The 13,273-nt window shown below is 49.7% G+C and overlaps 1 protein-coding gene across 2 annotated transcripts in view; it reads left to right on the top strand.

Moving 5' to 3' along the window:
- Positions 1-13,273, top strand: part of EGFLAM (EGF like, fibronectin type III and laminin G domains) — a 112,445-nt gene extending 99,172 nt beyond the window's left edge. For both annotated transcript variants that reach the window (XM_079994757.1, XM_079994758.1), the window contains 4 exons: positions 6,770-6,913; positions 9,075-9,158; positions 10,462-10,565; positions 11,223-13,273. In XM_079994757.1, the coding sequence (XP_079850883.1) occupies positions 6,770-6,913; positions 9,075-9,158; positions 10,462-10,565; positions 11,223-11,377 (487 nt within the window). In that variant the 3' untranslated portion in view covers positions 11,378-13,273. The remainder of the gene's footprint in view (positions 1-6,769; positions 6,914-9,074; positions 9,159-10,461; positions 10,566-11,222) is intronic.

The following is a 13,273-nucleotide window of genomic DNA, read 5'->3' as shown; positions in this document are numbered from 1 at the left end:
GGCGGGCTTTAGGACCTGGTTCCCAATCCTCATTCTCTGCTGTCCCGCGCTCCTGTACATTTGAACTTGCCTCTCGCGCCAACCCAGTGACCTTCCTCCTGACCGTTACACTACTTCTGTCACTGCTTCCCTCTTCCAGGATACTGGCCGGATCTGACCTCCCCTCCGTTGTCTGACTCTCCGATGGAGGTGTGGTCAGCCCTGCCTTATCTTCTCTCCCTGGTGGGGAATGCACTGGCCCTGATCCTTGGGACTCTTCCCCCCCCACTCTGCTCTGGTGGGGAAGCTGGTCCTGATTTCCAACTACTGCTCTGGGAGTCCCTGCTGCCCCCTTGCTCCTGGGACGTTCCCCTTGGGAACCCCCTACCCCTGGCCACTGGCGCCCCCTTCTGTGAATCTTCCGATTCGCTGGAGAGGCTCATGGAATCCCTCGGTCCACTGTCCTCTTCTCCTACGCTCCCCTCGGATTCTTCCCCTTCGCTCTCCATCTCCTCTCTTCCCTGTGCCTCTGCTCCTGAACCCCTGACATCCATCCCCCCCTCGAAGCCCCCCCTTCCCCCCTCCCCCTCTTCTGGCGTGGGTTCTGGGTGCTCCAATGTTGTGGGGGTGAGTGCAGGATACAGTTCTTCCCCTGTGGTGTGCCTCCAGCCGGGTAGATCCAGCCAGTCCTCAACGGGCTCGTCGACGTCGATCTCCTCCGCTTCCATCTCTCTGCCAGTGTGTTCGAACCCCGGATCCTCCCCCAACACATCCATGACCCCCTCTCCTCCTGTCACCTGGGGTGACGCTGCGTGCGCTGGCCCGCTTGGCAGTTCTGTGCGCCACCCCACCACAGGTTGATCTTCCCACCAATAAGAGCCGCTTGTGCCAAACCCTGAGAGGGACCCCTCTGGGGAGCTAGTCTCCGGCGCCGTGTCCTCCTCTGAAGAGAAGGGAAACGTGCTGGCTGAAAGTGTGGGTGTGAAAAGATATTCGTCAAAATAATCCTCCGGCATGGGCCTGTGTGGGCAGAGTGCGTGGAACTCGTCTTTGAGGTAGTGCTCCTCCACCGCATAGTACGGCACCCAGCTGTTGGCGCTGGCTGGGGTACCTTCCCTTGCGAGGAGATATTCAACCCCCTCTTCCCCCCATCTTGAGTCCAAAATCTCCGTGACCTCGTTGAGCGGCTCCACCCTCGGCGACCCCCCTGTCGTGGGTGCGTCTCTAAGCGGACTAGGAGCTGTCCCTGGCGCCTGAAACCTGTGAGGTGCCTTGTAGGGCGTGAGCACCGATCTATGAAAGACCGGGTGCATTCTGGATCCCTCCGGTAGTGTCAACCGGAAGGCCACTGGGTTGATCTGTGCCTCGACTTGGTACGGGCCTAGCTGCTTGTGTCCGAGCTTCTTCTTAGCTAAGGATCTGGCCGGCACTGCCTGGGCTGCTAACCAGACCCAGTCCCCTACCCGTATGTCCTCCCCAACTCTCCTGTGTCTGTCTGCCTGCATCTTGTACATGTGTTTAGCTAGCTCCAACTGCCTTCGGAGCTGTTCATGGACCTCCTGTAACTCCTCTGCCAATGCCTCTGCTCCCTGCGGCTCCCCTTCCCCCTCTTTCTCTAAGCCCGGGAAGGTCCTGGGATGTCGCCCATTGTTGGCGAAAAACGGTGTCACCCCCGTGGACACGTGTTTCGTGTTGTTGTAGGCAAACTCAGCCAGCGGTAGGTAGTCCACCCAGGTCAAGGGCTGCTGGTTCGCGTAGCATCTCAGGTACTGCTGCATGATGGCGTTGACCCTCTCCGCTTGTCCGTTGGTCTGCGGGTGTCTTGCCGACGCTAGGTTGACCTTGACGTTCAGGATCCCCATCAGCTTCTGCCAGAAACTCGAGATGAACTGGCGCCCCCGGTCGGACAGGATAGACCGTGGCAGGCCGTGCACCTTGAACACGTGGTCTATGAACAGCTTGGCTGTCTGTTCCGCTGTGGCCACCTTCACGCAAGGAATGAAGTGCGCCATCTTGGTGAACGACTACCACGAGTACTGCTGTTTTGCCCCTCGAGCTGGGCAGATCAGTGACAAAGTCCAAGGCCACCCTCTCCCATGGTTCGGACGGGGTCTGTAGCGGTTCCAACAGTCCCGCTGGCGGTCTGTGTACTGGCTTGGCCCTTTGGCATGTGTCGTACCTCGTGACGTAATCCGCGACTTCTCCCCGCATCTTGGGCCACCAAAAGTCTCTGGCTACTAATTCCACCGTCTTTTCCTTGCCGAAATGTCCGGCGCTGGGTGCGTCGTGTAGCTGTTGCAGTACTCTCGCGCGGAGTTCATCTCCCGGCACGTAGATGGCCCCTTTGCGGAGGAGCAGTCCGTCGCGTATCTGGAACTCGTCGTCCTTCGCTGTGCCACTGCGCACCTCCTCCATCTTGGATCGTGCGAAGGAATCCGTTCGAAGCTCGCGCCGTATTGCTTCCAGGTCCACGGTGGCTGAAGCGCATGCCCACGCCTTAGGTGCGAAAATGTGTTTGGCCGCTACCGGTGCTGCTTCCTCCAGATACTGCGGCTTCCTGGATAGCGCATCAGCCATGATGTTGTTGTCTCCGGGGATATATTCTATCCTGAAGTCGAAATCCGCAAAGAACTCCGCCCAGCGGATGTGTCTCTGGTTCAGGAACCGCGCCGTGCGCCAGTATTCCAGGTTCTTATGGTCCGTGCTAACTTGCACCGTGTGTTTGGCTCCGATGAGGAAGTGCCGCCACGCCTTGAAGGCTGCATGAATGGCCAGCAACTCTCTGTCCCAGATGGTGTAGTTCTGCTCCGACTTGCTGAGTTTCCTGGAGTAGAAAGCGCACGGCCTCCAATCCCCTTGCGGGTCTTTCTGCAACAGGACTGCCCCCACGGCTCTGTCGGAGGCATCCGTCTCAACCCTCATGGGTCTGCTGGGGTTCACATGTAGCAGTTGTTCTTCGGAAGCGAAGAGACGCTTGAGTTTCTGAAAGGACTGCTCCGCCTGCTCCGTCCAGATGAACTTCTTCTTCTTGGAGCTGAGGGTGTCCGTGATGGCCGCCGTCTGCATAGCGAAACCCTTGATAAACTTGCGATAAAAGTTGGCAAAGCCGACAAACTTCTGGACCTCCTTCCGATTGCGCGGGCTTTTCCAGTCCAGTACCGATCGTACCTTGGCGCTGTCCATGGCGATTCCCTTGTCGGACAGCATGTAGCCCAGGAAATCCACCTCCGTCATGTCGAACTGGCACTTCTCCAGTTTGGCGTAAAGCCTGTGCTCCCGTAGTCTTTGCAGGACTTCCTTGACATCTCTCTCGTGAGCCTCCTGTGATTCCGAGAAGATCAGAATGTCGTCCAGGAAGCAGACGCACTTCTTGTAGAGGAGCCCCGCTAACACGTGATGCATGAAGGCTTGGAAGCAGTGGGAGCCATTTTGTAAACCGAACGGCATAACCCTATATTCATAGGTGCCCAAGGGCGTAAACATGGCCGTCTTCCACTCGTTGCCCTCCCGCATGCGTATAAGATTGTACGCCCCTCGTAGATCCAACTTGGTGAAGATGCATCCCTTCCTCACCGTCGCGAGCAAGTCGTCGATCTTGGGCATCGGGAAAGCCGTGGGCTTGGTTTTCGAGTTTAAGATTCTGAAATCAACTACCAACCTCTTTTGGGGCGTGTCTTTTTTCTTCACGAAGAACACAGGACTGCCCCCCACTGCTTTGGATTCCCGGATGAATCCCCGCTTCAAGTTGTGATCTATGAACTCCCTGAGCTCTTGCAGTTCGTCTTCAGACATGGAATACAGTTTTCCCGTCGGCAGCGTCGCCCCCGGCAGGAGGTCAATCTTGCAGTCGTAGGGTCTGTGGGGAGGCAGCTTGTCCGCTTCCTTCTCGCAGAAGACCTCCAAAAACGCCTTGTACTTGTCGGGTACCGCTTGCAGCATGCCCAGTTGTAGCTGTGGGTCATCCTCTTGCCCCTCGTCCTCCTGGTTAGTCATGATGCAATGTTCTGCGCAGTAGGAGGAGCAGAAGGTCAATTTACGCTGGTACCATGCCAATGCCGGGCTGTGCCTGTCCAACCAGCTCATGCCCAATACTATGGGCGTGTCTGACAGGTGGGTGACATTGAAGCTGATGACTTCGCGGTGATTTCCAATTCGCATCACCATTGGCGGCGTTTGCTGTACCACCTGTCCCCCCAGCAATTCTCTTCCATCGACTGTCACTACTTTCAGGGGCATCGTGGCAGGCAGGAGCGCTATGCTATGTTGCTTGATGAAATCCACTCCTATAAAGTCTGCATTGCTACCAGAGTCAATGGTAATAGGGACTTCCATGGTGAGCCCATTGGGAAGCTGGAGTGCTGCGGTGAGCTGCACCACTTGTTTGGGCGGGAGAGGGTCTGTGGGCTGTAAGATTCCTGGGGACTGCTTCACTGACTCGTCTGGCTGGGCCCCAGTGGCTCTGCTTCCAGCCAGACTTCGTCGTTTCCCTGCTGTGGTTCTCTCTGCTGAACTGCTTCTGTTACTGTTGCTGAGGCTGCAGTGTGCTTGTGGAGCCTCTGGGGGCACTCTCTTGCCATGTGCTGAGCACTGTCGCAGATGTAACACTTCCTGTTCCCTCTAGGAGGCTTCACTTTGGCTGCTCCCGGTGTTAGGGCTCTGGTTGCTGACTGAGCCTTGGCACCACCTATCTCCATCGGCTCCTCTCCCCCTCCCAGTGGAGGCGTGGATTGAGCGTGCGCTGAGTCCCTGGGAAAGAAAGGAGGTGCTCTTGCTGGTGTGCGTCCCCAACGCCCTTCGTCTTTGCTCCAGGGACGTTCTTCCAGACGCACACCAATCGTTAGCGCTCTCTGGACCACTTCTTGAGTGCTCTGGGGTCTCTCCCCCCTTGCGATTTCGTCTTTCACAGCCCCGTTCAGCCCCTCCCAGAACAGGTCCCTGACGGCCGCTGAATCTTTTTCCCATCCCAGCGCGTTGACCAATGCAAAAAAGCGGGAGTGATATTGCCTCACAGTGGCTCTGCCTTGTTTCAATCCATGTATCTCTCTTCTAGCGACATCTCCATCTGTCACTGATAAAAAACAAGCATCCATTGCCTTAATGAAGGCATTCGCATTTTGGAGGGCTGGATCATTATCTCTCCACAGATTGCGCAACCACGCTTTAGCTTCTCCATGGAGATGCGTTAGTATGAAGCCTACTTTCTCCTGCTCATCTCTAAAGTCCTTCTCCAGTAACTTTAGCGCAAAAACCACGTCTGCTCTGAAGTTAGGATAGTGCTGCAGACTCCCATCGAAATGAGAAATGCCTCCTCTCTTTCCCAGCCCAATCCCCTCTTGTCTGGCTCCTGGTAGCCCCTGTTTAGTCAACATTTCCAACCTGGCTTGCAGATCCTTGCAGACAGCAGCTGCTTCCGTTTCTCTCCTCCTGGACGCTAGTATTTCTGCGTTGAGTTGTGTCACTGCGTTTTGCAGAGCTGTCATTTGCTCTTCGGTAGTCATCTTGTGCTGCTTTCGTGAGCTCGCGAAGTACCAATCTTCGCCCCTCGCTGCGTCCACTCACGTTGCGAGGTTTTTATGAGACGGTACTTACTGTCAGAGCTGCCTCTAGGTCCCAGCTCACAGAGGACCAACGCCAGGCTGTCGTTATGTACAAAAGTCTTTATTGAGGTTTAGTTTCCATTTCAAAGCCGCAGCGCGCAGCCCTACGTCTTAAAGCCTAGACCGGCGAAGTACCGTCTGAGTCTCCTTCCCTCAGTTTAAGATCCTAGCCCGGCTCCACCTTTTACGCTGCTCTCTCCTCCTCTGGGTCCTCCTGCCCGCTGGGGCATTGCCCTTTCTGGACTCTTCCGACGCTGAGTCGCTTAGCTCCTCCCCCTGCCTCCGGCGGGCTTTAGGACCCGGTTCCCAATCCTCATTCTCTGCTGTCCCGCGCTCCTGTACATTTGAACTTGCCTCTCGCGCCAACCCAGTGACCTTCCTCCTGACCGTTACACTACTTCTGTCACTGCTTCCTTCTTCCGGGATACTGGCCGGATCTGACCTCCCCTCCGTTGTCTGACTCTCCAATGGAGGCGTGGTCAGCCCTGCCTTATCTTCTCTCCCTGGTGGGGAATGCACTGGCCCCGATCCTTGGGACTCTTCCCCCCCCACTCTGGCCAATGACTGTGTAATTTTACCCCACCAACCTGATTTGAGAAGATAGCAGAAGTAAGAACACTGCTGCCACCTACAGCTACATTCCTGTACTTTGGTCAGCCAGTAGTTAATATGGTCCCTTTATGTTAGTTGTTTTCCTTTATATTGGTGTTTAAGAGGATCTTATCTGAGGCGGGCTTACCTAATTGTTCTGTGCCACTTAAAATGTGAATTTCTATTGCATTTTTGTGGTGTTTTTAAACACTGCAAACCACTTAGAGACATCTTTGAAGTTTGAAGCAGTATATAAATTGCCCAAACAAACCTCATAAATAAATAGATGGCGACAAGAGCTGTACCCAGTCAGATGGGCGAGGTACAAATAATAAATTTAGTATTATTAAAAATCCAAATATTTGGCACTTTTCAAATCAAGTGGTACTTCGTTGTCCTGGAAGCTAAACTGATAAATGTGGATTTATAGGGAGAGTAGATTCAGCTAGAATTGTAGCAAAAATATACATTTATGAGTTAGAGTTGGTATGTTCAACTATGTGTGGGAGGGGGAGATTATTGATCATAGAGCTTCAGAGGTGCATTATTTTCACTGTACCATCCAGATGTTGTTTTGTACAATGTGCCTCTCCCCTAAACAGAGTAGCGGGATCAAGAACAAATGTCTTCATGAGGTTTAAGACTACCCTGATGGATGGCCTCTTGCTGTGGAGGGGAGACAGCCCCATGAGACCAAACAGTGACTTCATCTCCCTAGGTCTTCAAGATGGTGCCTTGGTCTTCAGGTAAGCTGCCTGCATTCCCACCCCTACCCCTTGCTTCAGCAGGGGACTTCTGACTAGGAATGGAATATAAATTTGGTCCAGTTTGCAGACCTCTCTGAATTTTGCAGTGCAGTTCTCCAGCCAACCATGTTCACTAAAAAGCATACATTGCAGGAAAGCGTGTATAAAAATGAATGCATCAGTGAAAATTACGTACAAAAATGGATTATACTGGAAGAAATTGCTCATGAAAATATGTACAGTTGGCAAAAACTGCCTATGAAAATTTGCTTCTTGGGACTAAAATGTTGCAGAAATGTCGGGAACTGAATTTGAGATTAGAACGATGAGAAACAGAGAGAACTAAAACATCTCTACTTCTGACTCAAGCATACTTGCAGCTCTGCTACTTATCAGACGGCTCCATTTACTTCAATAGAGAGGAGGAGCTCCATGTGCATAAATTCATTTGCATATATTGAAGCAAATGAGAGCAAGTGTCTTGTGAGGACACTTTGCTTAAAGAAGGCTTATCTTCACCAGATCAGAGGGCATCTAGCATTTGAATAAACCTGGATATTTAAGATTTGGTTGCTCACTTCCTGCAGTGAGAGAAACCAAGGATGCGACTGGAACGAAGGTTAGGAAAGTGAGCAGACCCCGTTTCTCCCTGGGTACAATCTTAGGGGAAGATAATTTGTGAACGGGAGCACAAGAAGAAGAATTATTACTTTTAATAGGACAAGAATATACAATTTTGTTTAGTGTCATGGGAAAGCGGAGGCAAGATCTACCTTGCTCTTTGGGTTTTCTCTTTAATCCACTCACTGCCTCCATAATGTAGTGGAGCATTTCCCGACTTGTTATTCTCAAAAGCAAATGTTCCGTCTGCCAAAAATGAAATGTAAACCCAGGGAATGATAGACAAAAAAACTAGCTGTTTGTCGTCTGGGGATTACTCCCCTGTACTTGAGTGCCTCGGGAAGTTTTCAAATGTACTTCTTCCTCCCCCACCTCCCGGTCAAATTACGAGTTTGTCAAAAAGCCTGCTGTTTCTTTTTGTTACTTTCCTTTATTCAGATAAAGTAACAACAGAGCATTTTGAGAAAGCAGTTGTCACTCCCGGTATGATTGTACATGGATACAATGCAGCAAAGTGCTATTTTCACAGTGCAGTAGAACACACAATAGGAGACACCTCAGGCAACATACAGAGACATATTATGAGCAGCTGGTATTCCGAACGAGGGTAATTATATTCAGATAGTGTTAGGCTACCCAACAAATGGGACGCGGGTGGCGCTGTGGGTTAAACCACAGAGCCTAGGACTTGCCAATCAGAAGGTCGGCGGTTCGAATCCCCACGATGGGGTGAGCTCCCATTGCTCAGTCCCTGCTCCTGCCAACCTAGCAGTTCGAAAGCACATCAAAGTGCAAGTAGATAAATAGGTATCGCTCCGGCGGGAAGGTAAATGGCATTTCTGTGCGCTGCTCTGGTTCGCCAGAAGCGGCTTAGTCATGCTGGCCACATGACCCGGAAGCCGTACGCTGGCTCCCTCGGCCAATAAATCAAGACTGACCCCAGAGTCAGTCACGACTGGACCTAATGGTCAAGGGTACCTTTACAAAAGCTTCCTCATAACAAACCATCCACAACACCTTTTTGAAATCTGCCTGATGTTCGCTTCCATTTGGGCAATCGCAATTTGCCCTTCTCACTTTTATCGAGAACTCTTTTGCCCAAAACATTCACACGGTATCCCTTTCTTAAACCCCCACAGTTAGCTTCCAGCACAAACCCTGTGCCCTTACCCTTTATTACCCTTCGGCGTCCTTGTCTGCCCCCTCTCCCCATCCCCCATTATATATGGATGGGCTGTAGCTCAGTTCTAGAGCAGGTATTTTATGAAGAAAGTCCTGGTCTTTAACCCCCAACATCTCCAGTTAGAGCAAGGAGAGTCACTTTACAACTCTCAGAATGGGTTAACAGTCAATCCCTTTTACAACTCCCAACGGCCAGGAGTCAAGGATGATGGGAGCTGTATTACAACATCATCTGGAAGGCGCCATGTTGGCTACCCCAAACTTTTTGTCCAGCTACACTTGACTAATAAAAACGATTCAGGTGAATCATGATTGTGAACTCTCCAGAACATGATGAACTTCTCTCCTTTGGTTTCAGCTATAATCTGGGCAGCGGCATTGCTACCATAACGGTGAATGGCTCCTTCAATGATGGCAGGTGGCATAGAGTAAAGGCAGTTCGGTAAGTTGTTTGTTGTTATCATCAACGTCCTATGTGGGGCTTTGAGGAATATTGGCAAGAAGTCAGGTTCAATTTTCAATTATCAATTTTATTATTGTATTGGTTTTTATCTACTTTTTGTTAATTGCCTTGAGTGCCGGTAAAACAGAAGGCAGGATATTAAACCTTCTAAATGAATAAGTCAATCTGGCATCATATTGACTGGGGCATGTGAACCAAGTGACTATGCCAAAGCCTTTGCAGAAAAATGGGGTTTGAGCGGAAAGTTGCCAGGGTGGCCAGGTTTCTTGAGAGAGCATCTTATCCCCTATATATACTCAGTAGGTCACTACATTCTACCAGAGAGTTTCTCCTTCAAACCCTCCCCCCCAAATCAGAAGCCTGCTACACTGTCACTCAGAGCTGCCCATTCTGTGGAAGAAAATTTCTGTTGTGATGCAACAGGCACCCACAATCTCTACTTTCCAGAGCCAACTGAAGTCATTTTTTCCCCCACAAGCTTTTCCAGCTGGACACCTTTGATGTCCATTTTGTATTGTTTTAAAAGCTATCTTCAGTTGTTGTTTTAATACTGAATTACTTTTCGATATTTTTATGGCATGTCTGTAAGTTGCCTTGAGACATGAGACAATTCGTAAATTTAACAGCAGCAGCAGCAACAAAAACATGAACAAACAAATAATATGAAGCCCATGAATGTTTAGATTAGAATCCAAGCTGGAGAATCCACATTTTACCCATCCATTTCTCAGACACCCCAACTCTCACCCAGCCTCCCACAATCTCCAACCCCACCAGCCATTCCATATTAAAGACCACCAGGTATTGGAATGATCAGCTTCTGTTTAGGCTGTGTACACACCATACATTGAAAGCCTATTATTCCCCCACCCCAATAATCCCGGGAACTGTTGTTTGTTAATGATACTGGAAATAGTAGCTCTGTGAGGGGTAAACCACAGTTCTGAGGATCATTGTGGGGAAATGATGTGCTTTCAAGGTGCTTTAAATCTATGGGGCTGGATTCAACTAACTGGTCCTGTTTGTGGAAGCCCAATGCAAGGACTTCTGCTAGCACAACAGGGCTTTCCCCCCACATACCCAGTGGTCAGAATAACCCCCAGAAGAAGAGTTCACGGGTGGAAGAGAGGAAGAATGCTTGCACCGATGATAGTGTTTGTAGCAGTGTGACATGGAATTCCTCCCTTGGAGTGTATATTAACATGGTGCAGCTGCACAACTCATATGATACTACTTATCCATGTTACGATAGTAACAATGTGAAAATGTGCATGTATTTAAGGGATGGGCAGTCTGGGAAAGTAACGGTGGACGACTATGGTGCTAGAACTGGCAAATCACCAGGAATGATGAGACAGTTGAATATCAATGGGGACCTCTTCGTTGGTAAGTTCCTCCTAAATTCTGTTACCTACCTTTCTTAAGAGTTGTAGAGAGGCTGGTTCACGCACACAAGCCATTCAATACAGTTGTTTACTGTAGGACGAGTACTGCTTATGCATGCAGTTGTTGTTTTTCAGTGTCCACACAGCACTGTTGGGGTCAACATGCCAGTCTGCACTGTATTCCCTCCCCCCTCAAATTAATATGGATTTTTATTTTCTGGGGGAAATCTAATTACACTGGAACCTCAGTTGTCAAACACTTCAGAAGTCAAACGTTTTGGCTTTCGACCGCCGACAACCCAGAAGTGAATGCTTCCGTTTCTCCATTTTCTTCAATGGATTTTGCCGACCAGCAATCGCACCTCGGTTGTCGAATGGTCTTCCGGAATGGATTACGTTCGACAACTGAGTTTCCACTGTATTTATCTACCTAACAAAAACAACCTGTGGCCAATGTCCTATTTACAATGCTTGGTTGGCCCCCATGGGAAAGAGATGCAAGACAAGGTAGGCCTTTGGCCTGATGGAGAAGGGCTACCCTTTGGTTATCGTGAGCTGCTGAGAGGACTTTTTAAGGGCCCTCAAAAGAAGCATATAAACCTTTTAAAATAAGCACATCTTTACTTACTTAGTTTCTCCATCTCTCTCTCTCTGGCAGGTGGAATGAAAGAGATAGCTCTGCATACAAACAGACAGTATATGAGGGGCTTGGTGGGCTGCATTTCCCACTTCACTCTTTCTACGGATTACCATATTTCACTGGTTGAAGATGCGGCTGATGGGAAGAACATCAACACTTGCGGGGCAAAGTAACAGGTGGGAAATAGTCAGAGGGAAGAGCCTTTCACCACTGTTCTTGCACACAGAGGACTTGCCTTCGGAGTGAGGCCTGGAAGCAAGAAACAACCTGAAGCAAAAATCACAGAAGGGGACCATTTGCCACTCTCCTTTCCTTTGGATAACATGCTCTCTCTGTCAGTGCAGGAGCACAGTGCAGGAGCGCCACCCTTTAAACTGCAAATAGTTGTAGAGTCCCGTGCAGCAGAGCACCTATGCTCTTGTCTACGGCCGCTCCCTGCCCATTAACATGCATCCTCCGCAGCAGGGCTGCCTTCAAGCCCACTTGCCTTCGCAGTAGCCTCCTCACGCAGTGAGCAAAAGCTGGGCAGGTTGGGTAGCAACATGCCCCATTTTGCTGGCAAGTGGAGCTTTTGGCTTTTGTGGCTGGGAACAAGAGCTCTGCTGCATTGCAGAGAGAGAAAGATTGGAAGCCTCCATCTTGGTTCCTGCTGTGCCCCTAGGCCCTTCCCTGTAGTAAGAATGTGCAGAATTAAGAGGGGGGAAATGGTAGCAGCGCTTGTTGTGACCACCTCATCGTTTCAGCCACAGAATGTCTACTAGCATCCATGGCTGGAGAATAGTATAGTCTGCTTTCTTGTGCTTTGAAGAACAGATCCACCTCCCTCTGAATATGCCGTCGTGCAGCACGTTGTATCGATCACTATTCTAGTCTCATTCATAGGCTGGGCCCAGGAGAGGCAAACAGTAGATCACAGCATCAGATTTGTACTGCTCATCTTCAGGCTGCAGACAGAAAGGCTTTGTTTGCTTGAACCCCCAGAATCTCTGCACCTAGCATGGTAAGGATTATAGCTTTCCATCTGCAGGGACTTTTTTTTTTTTAACATAGAAAGAATGATCATTTATGCAATATCCTGCTGAAGTAGTACAATCCAGGAAGAGCTTTAACCATGCAATATGCTGGTTTTGTACACAAAAGGCTATTGCTTTACTCCCATTTTCTCTCTGCCTGGGGAGCAGCACCAGAGCAGGAAGTTCCCTTAGGTCTTTAAACCTAGTGCCCTGCTACAAATCTGCTAACAGAGAAGGGATGGTATTCGGCATTGGTGTTGACGCTCACATGGACTGTGTTGCTGGCCAACAGTGACGGTTCTGCATCAGTCCAGCTTATCAAACAAGCAAAAAGAGGGGGAGAGGGGATGTAATGAGTTACAGACCATACCCTTGGCTCACACAGTGTGTCTTTATGACCTATGGGTCGGTTCTGAAATTGTGGTAACTTATGCAGCCTTAATGGCACAGCAACTGTATCATCCGCACCACTGAGTGGCATATTTTGAAAGTGCTGTATTTATGCATTCCTTTATCCTATTCCAGCCTCAAAATCAGTTGCAGGTATTTGCAGCTCCAGTCTACCCAGTGTAAATACTCACAAGAAGTTATACTCTATTCCAGAGTTCTGTTGTTTCCCAAAGAGAATCCTCCTTACTATTTTGAAAACTCTACTTTTTTATTACATGCAATTGGGGGGGCGGCGGGGGGGGGGGGACCGGGACCCAACAACCACATTTTATAGCAGTAATTTTGCACCTGTATTTTTATATAGCAGAGGCAGCGGCAGTGATTGGCTAGTTTTGTAAAAGGATTAGGCGTCTCACACAGAGTTTAGCATGCTGCAGATCTTTCCCTAAAGGAATAAGGAGTGCTAAGATTCTTACGTTTGGGGTGGGCAAGGGATGTTTTGCTTGTGCTTATTCTACAGTTTTAGTGGGAAATATTTGTGAAATGTAACTGGTTTTACAATCATCATCTTTGTTTTTGTAAATTTAGACTGCTGAAAATGTACATTAATGAAGCTTTTCTGGCTTGAAGTATTGAAAAGATGTTAAAAGTTCTGTTCTACTATGA

This window comes from Podarcis cretensis (assembly GCF_951804945.1).
Source record: "Podarcis cretensis genome assembly, chromosome: 11".
NCBI classification, from domain to species: domain Eukaryota; kingdom Metazoa; phylum Chordata; class Lepidosauria; order Squamata; family Lacertidae; genus Podarcis; species Podarcis cretensis.
This window is presented reverse-complemented; position numbering and strand designations above follow the sequence as displayed.